Consider the following 9420-nt stretch of genomic DNA (forward strand, 5'->3'; position numbering starts at 1 on the left):
GATTGTGGAACCAACCTAGATGCCCTTCAATTGAAGAATGAATAAAGAAACTGTGGTATATATACACAATGGAATATTACTCAGCCATAAAGAAGAATAAAATTATGGCATTTGCAGGCAAATGGATGAAGTTGGAGAATATCATGCTAAGTGAAATAAGCCAATCCCAAAAAACCAAAGGCTGAATGATCTCTCTGATAAGTGGATGACCATACATAATGGGGGTTGGAGGGAGACAAGAATGGAGGAAGGATAGATTGTATAGAGGAAGGAGGGGTCAGTGGGGTGGGGGAGGGAACAATAACAGATTGAGACAAACATTATTTCCCTATGTACATGTATGATCACACAAATGGTATGACTCTACTTCATGTACCACCAGAGAAATAAGTTTTACTCCATTTGTATATAATCAAGCAAGACAAATAAATTATTTGAAAAAAGTATTTACTGTTAAAAGAGTTACAGGATGATCATTACAGGAATTCATTAATTCAGTGAATATTTATCAGGCATTTACTCTGTACTGTGTTTATTCTAGGTGCTGGAAATTTGCGAGTGAACCAAACAGTCGATGCCTCCCCTTGGACAGATCTTACACGGTAGATGGGACAAAGGGACAAAAAGCAAGTCAGGGTGTGAAAATGTGGTTGAGAAAATGTTAGAGTGATGGGATAAGAGGTAACTCAGACAGAGATCAGCTCTCCCTGGGCGGGTGGAGGCCCCTCACCAGACTGAACCAGAGCCCAGATCCGGCCAGCTACAGGTCTAGAATAGGAGCCTCCGGGGAATCAGGAAGAGCTGGTCCAAAGGGCTAAGGTCAAGCCTAAGGTCACTGCAGCAAGAGCACAGTGACCCAGGGAGGGAGCAATACTTGAGAGCTGACTGCAATTGCTCCACATCTGATAGAACATGAACATGTTAATTACAATTTCCTATAAATCTGGTTAAACAGATAGTTCCCCTTCCTCTTCTTAAATACTTTTCATTTATTTATTTTCATGCGGTGCTGAGGATCAAACCAGTGCCTCCAGGTGCTAGGCAAGCGCTCTACCACTGAGCTACAACCCCAGCCCCTAATCTTCCTTATTCTGATCAGTGTTGTTTCTAAGGCAATGTTTTCATAGGAGAAAAATATAAATTAAAATAAAAGAAGCTCATGTAGAAGGAACGAAGAGATCAGCTGGGCGTGGTGGTGCACGCCTGTAATCCCAGCAGCTTAGGAGACTGAGGCAGGAGGAACCTGAGTTCAAAGCCAGCCTCAGCAACTTAGTGAGACCCTAAGCAACTTAGCAAGATCCTACCTCTATATAAAATATAAAAAAAGTACTGAGGATGTGACTCAGTGGCTAAGTGTCCCTAAGTTCAACTCCTGGTACCAAAAAATAAAATAAAATAAGAATAAAAAATAAAAAGGACAAAAGTAGAAATCAATGTTGACAACACCAGAATTCACCAAAAAGAGCAATTGCTCTTTGGGTGCCAGGACGTACACCCAAAGTCTCCAGGTGCAGGGAGCAGGATGGTTGCTTGAATACATGTTTTATCCTGATTTTAACTGGAACTGAACCAACTATAGTAAGGTTAAGGTTAGTTGGGGATTTCAGGAAGAGAGTAATGACATTCATCCAGATTGGATAAAACTCCCCTCCCACCTACAGAAACTCCTTGCTCATGGTTTTACTCAGGTCTTCAGCTCATTGACTCACATTCCTGACATGGTTTGATACACACTGTGAATTCTTGTTCTGGAATCTTCTTTCCACACCCAACATAAAGTGGCACTTCTGCCTTCTGAGTTGCTATCTTATCCCTGTGTCACTTTTTAAAGGCTGTTTCACTCTGGATTTATGCCTTTTGTGTGTGTTTATGCATGTATTGCCCATACCCCTCAGGTGGAAGTCTCCCTACTCAGTTAAGTGCCATCCTTACAGTATATACAGCAGGGTTTAAGAGTCAGGTCTTGAAACAAAGTTACACAGGCTCGAATCCCACCTCAGGTATTTGCTACATTTGTGACCTAGAGGAACTATTTTAATTTTCCAAGCTATGGTTAATTATTTTTAAAATCAGGAGAAAAAAATCTTATGTATTTCAGAAGGCTCTTGTGGGGATTAAATAAGAGAATGACTTGTAACATGAGTCTCACAGTAGTTAGTAACACTAGGTTTTACTGTAATTTTTAGTTATGGGATACAGCTTCCTATTTTTCATTTTTAAGCTTATTTTCTTTTTAAATTCATTTTAATGGCTATATAAAAATTAAAATTATACATATTAATGTGATACCATATAATGTTTCAATGCAGGTATACATTGTACAATGTTTAAATTAGGATAAACATTTATATCTTCAAATATTTATCATTTTATGGTGAAAGCTTTCTAAAACCCTTTTTCTAGCTTTTAAAAATGTACATTACGTTATTATGATATAGTTCCTTTACTGTATAATCACACACTAGAACTTCTTAAAACTTTCTACCCGTCAATCAACCTTTCCCTAACTCACCTCCACAACTCTTGGCCTCTGGAAAACATCATTTTACTCAACTTCTGTGAGATTAAGTGCTAGCACGGATGTGGAGCAAAGGGAACCCCTGAATACCACTGGTAGGAATGTAAAGTAATAACAGCCACAGTGGAAATCAGCAGGTTCCTTGAAAATTCAAAAACAGAACTACTTTATGATCCAGCAATTCCACTGCTAAGTATCTCTACAAGGAAATTAAATTAGTACTATGTAGAATAGCCAAGAAATGGCAGCATCTTAAGTGTCCATCAAGCTGTGAATGGTTAAAGAAAATGTGATACATATATACAGTGGAATATTATTCTGTAATAAAAACTGATGAACTCTTGTCATTAATGACAAAATGAATGGAATCAGACATCATTATAATAAATGAAATAAGCCAGGAACAGAAAATCAACTACCACATGATCTCACTTATGTTTAGAGTCTCATAAATTTGATCTCCACTAAATTTTGAGGTCTTCCTTAATCTGATTTTAATTTTGTAAATATTCTGTTTTTTTAAGGTGAATTGTGCATAGCTCATCTTATACATCTTGCAGTAATTTGGGGATGGGCGAGTTAGTCTCATAAGGTTCTTCATGGTCTCCTAATATAGTATCTACATAGAATTAAAAATAAACAAATCATGAAGTTCTTTTTGCAAAAGGCAGATGGAATTGAGACACTGATGAAGGAGAGAGGGAAACAATAAGATTATGATATTTACTCACTGAATGACAAGCACTGTCCTTTATACTTTGTATGCAATGTTTCATCCAAGGACTAATTAAAATAACTCTATGGAATATGTACTAACTTTTAATTATACATAGAGTGAACTAAGATTAAAATAAATCTTGAGAGGTTATGATATACACACAATGTTACATAAACTAGTGAAAGAGAACTCAATTCTAGTTCTATTGACCTCCTACCCCAAATCCTTCCACATCATCCAAAACTCCAAAAGGACTTCCAGATACCCAATAATTGTGCTATGAGTCAATAAGGGGAAAGTCATGTAAGAGGAAAATTACATGACACGGTATTGGTCATAAAAGAAGATGTCATAATGAATCCTACGGGTTGGGTATATAGCTCAGTTGGTAGAGTGCTTGCCTTACAAGCATGAGACCCTGGGGTCAATCCCAGCACCACCAAAAAGAAAAAAAAAAATCCTATTATTATATATAACTAAAAAGAATCAGTTAAAAAAAAAAAACAAACAAAAAAACAACCTAAGGAGACAGGGACCAGGGCAAGATCCACAGAGGTTCTGATGTAGTAGACAAAATGAACATTCTGCTATTTCTAAAAAATATATAAGGCAAAATCTGCCCAACTGGACACTGGGTCAGCATTAGACAATGCTTTTTTTTTTTAACCTTAAAAACTGCTTCCACAGTATTTACTATGTGTCTGACTCTGATAATAAGCACTTAACAAATATTAACTCACCTAATTAACCCCACACATCTGTGAGAGAGGAACTCTCAGTCTCATTTCCACAGATGAAGAAAATGTGAGATAAATAGATTAAGCAGTTTGCCCAGGTCACATCTGAACTCAGGGAATCTGACTTGAGATGACTTGTCTCTGTGCCACATGACCTCCTCTGAACAAATGTCTCACTGAACATATTCTGGTTTCCCAATAATTGACCCAGATTCACAATAAAATCACTCCTTGATTCCTTCAAACCAGACCTGTCAGAGGAAAACCAAACCCATAAGTGGATCAGCCCCCAGGACAGAGGTATGGGACCAACGGAGGTCAGCAAACCCGGAGGGAGCAGAATGGTAATGGCGGGGCACACACAGACACAGCCAGTCCCTGAAACGCAATACCAGTCACCTCGAAGTATTATTCATCAGAGCAGGGGCGAAATTTTGTATGGATCATGCCTTCTAAAGTTAAATAAAAGTAGATAAGTGAGGTTCTATTTTAGTTACAGAGACCCCACTAATAAAGAATACTCATAACAGCTGACAGATCTTGAGCATTAGTGTTAAGAACTTTATAAGGATTATGTATTCGATTCTGAAAATATCTCTATCATTCCTCTTTAACTTAAACTTATAGAAGTGTGATTCATCAAAATTCATACCATCTATTGCAAAACTAAGTTAGGATCTCTCTTGCTCTGAATCTCTGTTCTTAACCATGACAGAAGACTCTTATCCATTCCACAAAACTATGCTTTCAAAAATAATACATGAAATCATCTCCACAAAGCAAAATTCTGAAAACCAGGCTCCCAGCATGAAAGACCAACTAGGGTTATTATGTTTTAACCCAAATAATGTATCTTTAATACATGGTGAATTTTCCCGTTGAAGGAAAAGACAAAAAGAATCAGACCAGACATGACAAAAATTAGAAAGAATAGGAAGAGAAGATGAAGAATAAATATTCACAACCTTTCTGTGTTCCCAGAATACTTCATTTTTCCTGTGAAATCACAAAAGCAATGAATATGCATTGCATGATTTATAAAGAATTGAGAGTTCATAATTCTCATAGTTTCTGCAATGCAAGATACTTTCCAGGAACTGTTGTAGTAAGGTGATTCATTAACAGGATAAGTTTGCAAGCATAACTTATACCAATATGGCTTGAGATATGCATAGAGATCACTTGTTTAAAATCTTCTGGATAATTTATTTAAAATGCACATATGCCTGTTCTAGAGCTATATCCTGGAAATGTGCACTTCAACAAGAATCCTAACTAACTCTGACACAAAATTTTGATTACAGACAATAAATTAATCTGAATGGAATATTTTTATAATAAAAATAATATAGTAGCTGAGCCTTAATTCAAAAGGTTTATATACCAACAATATCATCCTTTGATATATTCATCGTGTAGCTTACAATCTTAAATATTTTAGTCTTTTCTCTTAAGTAGTTGAAGAATAAAATAATTTTACATTTTGTGATTGTTTCTTCACTAAAATTAACTTTTGACCCAGAGTTTCTTCATAGCATTTTTCACCTCTGCATTCCTGAGAGTGTAGATTAAAGGATTTAACATAGGAGTTATCATGGTATAAAACACAGCCACAGCTTTATCAGTGGGGAAGGTAGTCACTGGGCGCAGATACACAAATATGCAGGGCATGAAGAATAAGATAACTATGGTGATGTGAGAGACACAGGTGGAGAGGGCCTTACGCCTTCCCTCCAAGCTGTGAGACTTCAGAGTATATAGGATGACCGCATAAGAGACAATCAGGAGGAGAAAGTTTAACAGGCAGATGAACCCACTGTTGGCAGCGACAAAGAGCTCGAGGGTACTGGTGTCCATGCAGACAAGTTTCAACAAAGGATTCAAGTCACACATAAAGTGGTCTATGACGTTGGGGGCCGCAGAAAGGTAGCCAGACCGTGAAGAGGATCTGAATGGTTGCATGGACAAAGCCTCCGACCCAGGCCACCCCCACCAGAAGGCTGCACACCTGGTGGTTCATGATGACCCTGTAGTGCAGGGGTTTACAGATGGCTACATAGCGGTCATAGGCCATCACTGTGAGAAGAATAATTTCAGCAGCCCCAAAGAGATGCTCAGCAAAGACTTGTGCCATGCATCCACAAAAAGAGATGGTTTTGTTCACAGAAAGAGAGTCAGCTAGCATTTTAGGAGTCATAGATGATGAAAAGCAGCCATCTATCAGGGACAGGTAAGTCAGGAAGAAGTACATGGGAGTCCCGAGGGCCCTGCTGGTGCTGATGGTGACCATGATGAGCAGGTTTCCTGCCAAGGTGACCAAGTAGACACTTAAAAAGACAACAAATGAAAATTTCTGAAGCTCCATGTTTGGGGTCAAACCCAAAAGGATGAACTCCATCACGTTATTCATCCTCACCATGAATTCAGTTTATGTTGCAGGTGACCATCCTGAAAAATAGAAAGCCAGATTCCTTCTCAATAAAAGGATTTTCACTTAGTGAATAAATAAGTCCACAGTTGCCTTATTGTTTTCTAGTCTACCATGTAGGAAGAACAAGCACAAAACCATGTTAACCATTTCTCCAAACGATAATGTAGGTGTATTTATTTTGTTCTTTATACTTTCCTGATGTCTTTGAATCTTCTGTGGTAAAGACAATTGTGTAGTTTTTTAAAAAAATAAGATAGAAAAAAAATACTATGCCTCATGTTTCAAGAGCCAGTCAGTGATGTGGCTTTAACAGAGTAGGCAGATATACTTACCAGAAAAAATTGTCGTACTAAATTTCAGTCCTACGAAAACAACTGAGGTACACACATAGATCCTTTATGAGTTATCCTTTTTCCTACTTTGCCACCAGCAGCTTCTCACCTTCTTCAGTACTTCAATGGTGCTGCTGTGTTTGTCTAAGCCCAGGAATTGTACATGCTCCTCTGTCTGTGTTCAAACTTTGAGTCTTTGAAGGCTAAAGTCCTCTCTCACCACAATGAAACTCACTTTTTGGTATTCCTAGTGCTGGCCAAAATGTAAACATTCATAAAATATTTACTGAGAGAAGAGGAAAAGAGGCAAAGAGGAATTAAAATGGAAGAGAGAAAACAAGAGGAAGAAAATAGTAATACATTAAAGTCAAAGAAAGAGAAATCAGTTTAAAATACAGACATTTTGGAGTCCTGAATCTAACCATTGCTAACAACATTATATGTACTTTATAGCTCTGTGCTTCATGTTTTATCTATTAATCTAGAGGTAAATGTACCTTACCTGTGTTCAGGACTGTTATAAAGATTAAAATCACTTTCAATGTAGTGCTATTGTTGTTGTATGAATTACTGTTCTCATGGAAGTATCCCTAAATAAAACTAAAAATTGTCACTGAACATTTTTGAAAGGCAAAGAATCTGAAAGAATAGCTGCCCAAGTGAAGGGAACAAGAGAGATAAGGACACATGTCGAAAATAAAGAATAAAACAAATAAAAAGAGAAAGAAGGAAAAGTATCCTTAGCATAGAAATTTAATTATTGTTCATTTTGTTTTCTCACTTTATAGGAGTAGTTGCTCATTCATTTCATTGATTTATTTGCTAAAGCCATCTGCCAAAACATAGAAGATATAATCCTTCCAAATTTGACTCTTTTATGACTGAGTGTGGAGATTTCCAGAAAATATTAAACCTAGATCACTATTCAGATAAATGCTTAATCGATTCATCTATCTATGGTGATGCCAATATTAGAAGTTACCAAACATTTAAAGAGAGAGCAAGAAAGGGTATGTATAAAGAAGGAGCATAAAAGAGGAAGGAGTGGAGAAAACAAAGGAAAGAAAATAAGAGAGGAAGGAGAAGAAGGAGAAAAGGTGGAGCAAAGTGAGGAGGAAAGAGAAAGAGGAATAAGAAGAGAAAGATGGACATAAAGTCGTGTAGGGAAGATGCATTTTTATGTAGATGTGTCACCAAATTTCGAAGAAGTGTTCATTTGAAATCCAAAATTTGGGGGCTGGAGTTGTGGCTCAGTGGTAGAGTGTTTGCCTGGCATGTGCGAGGCACTGGGTTTGATCCTCACCACATAAAAATAAATAAATAAAATAAAGGGATTGTGTCCATGTACAACTAAAAAAAAAAAGTTAAATAAATCTAAAGATTTTATCAAATTTACTTGCTAACTGTGGCTTTCAGGATTAGTATCAGAAAGAAATTGCTGGTGTATAAATGTCATAGATTGTTCTGGTTTCATAGATGAAAACTACTAAAAGGGGCTCATTTTTTTGCACAACTTAATATTAGAATTATGAGCTGCTAACTTTTCATCAGTGGGTTCTTTGCAGACCCAAAAATACTTAAAGTAGACTGTATTAGAATTTGCTTCATTAAGAAGTATGCGCAGAATAGTGGTCGTGTTAATTTATTGTAAAAAATAAAATCAGCATTTCCAGAAAAGAAAAGCCTGAAGGAAAATATAAAAGAAAAGTATTGTTCTCCTACTTACCGAGGGTCACCCCAATCCTTTACCTCTGGAACTTCTCAATTTGGCCTCAACTTGTTCTGATAATAAATCAGACACGTTGACTTCATGTTTAAGTGGAATCTGGATTTTGAAGGGAGTGACGTGGTTTCACCAGGTGTGGTCCATTCCCGTTTCTATGGGACTCATAGAAATCTTAGAGTTTTCATGATTTTTGTGTAGAACTTGAGCTCACAGCCTTGAGTTTTGCCCTAAGAACTAGGTGGTCATTGCCAAAGCTGGGAAAGCAAATCCAATTATCTAACACCAGGAACTAATAAAAAGTCCTTTGGATGAGAAATCTCCTGAAACTGGTTCTTACAAGTGTTTTTTCAAGCATCATGGCCTGGTGCAGAGCCACATATTTTAGCATTTGGGACTCAGGTTTCCTTCTCCCAACACTGTTCTTTCTGGACTGCCTGGTAGAGGCAGTGCCTTTGAGATAAGTTCTGCCCAGAAATGCTCACTTCCTGGCCTGATGAAGTCCTTAGATTCTCCCAGTTCAGGTACACGAATTTTATACAAGTGGGCAACTCCCCTGACACTATTTTCTGAAAGGAAGAGCAGTTTTTAAGAGCCTTTACCAAAAGGTGGATCACTCACCCATCCTTCTACTATCTCTCTGCTAGTGAAAGACCTTTTTGATAAAAGTTTGACTTCATCTGAGGAACTGGAATGATCATCAGGCTGCAGTCAGAATCTGAGTGATTTATCTTTTTCTTTTTCTTTTTTAACAGATATTCTTTTACTATCTTTCCTATTTCACAGATGAGAAGACTGAGGCACTAAGAATTTAATTTGCCAAATATTAAAAGTGTGTAGGGGGCAGAACTAATATTTAAATTCAAAAAGTCTGCCATCAAAGCCCAAATAGTGACTCTGGACTCAGGATGCGATGCAATAATTCAACTATTAAAAAAAAAAAAAAAAAAAGTAGTTGGGC

At 37.2% G+C, this 9420-nt stretch overlaps 1 protein-coding gene across 1 annotated transcript; it reads right to left on the bottom strand.

Annotated features, from left to right (window-relative positions):
• Positions 1-5479: 5479 nt before the first annotated feature.
• Positions 5480-6392, bottom strand: LOC124959328 (olfactory receptor 4C12-like). Its single transcript, XM_047517856.1, is given in 2 exon segments — positions 5480-5887; positions 5889-6392. Coding segments are annotated over 2 exon segments (912 nt in total).
• Between the last annotated feature and the right edge of the window lie 3028 nt (positions 6393-9420).

Source organism: Sciurus carolinensis, chromosome 11, assembly GCF_902686445.1.
Source record: "Sciurus carolinensis chromosome 11, mSciCar1.2, whole genome shotgun sequence".
Taxonomy (NCBI): Eukaryota; Metazoa; Chordata; class Mammalia; order Rodentia; family Sciuridae; genus Sciurus; species Sciurus carolinensis.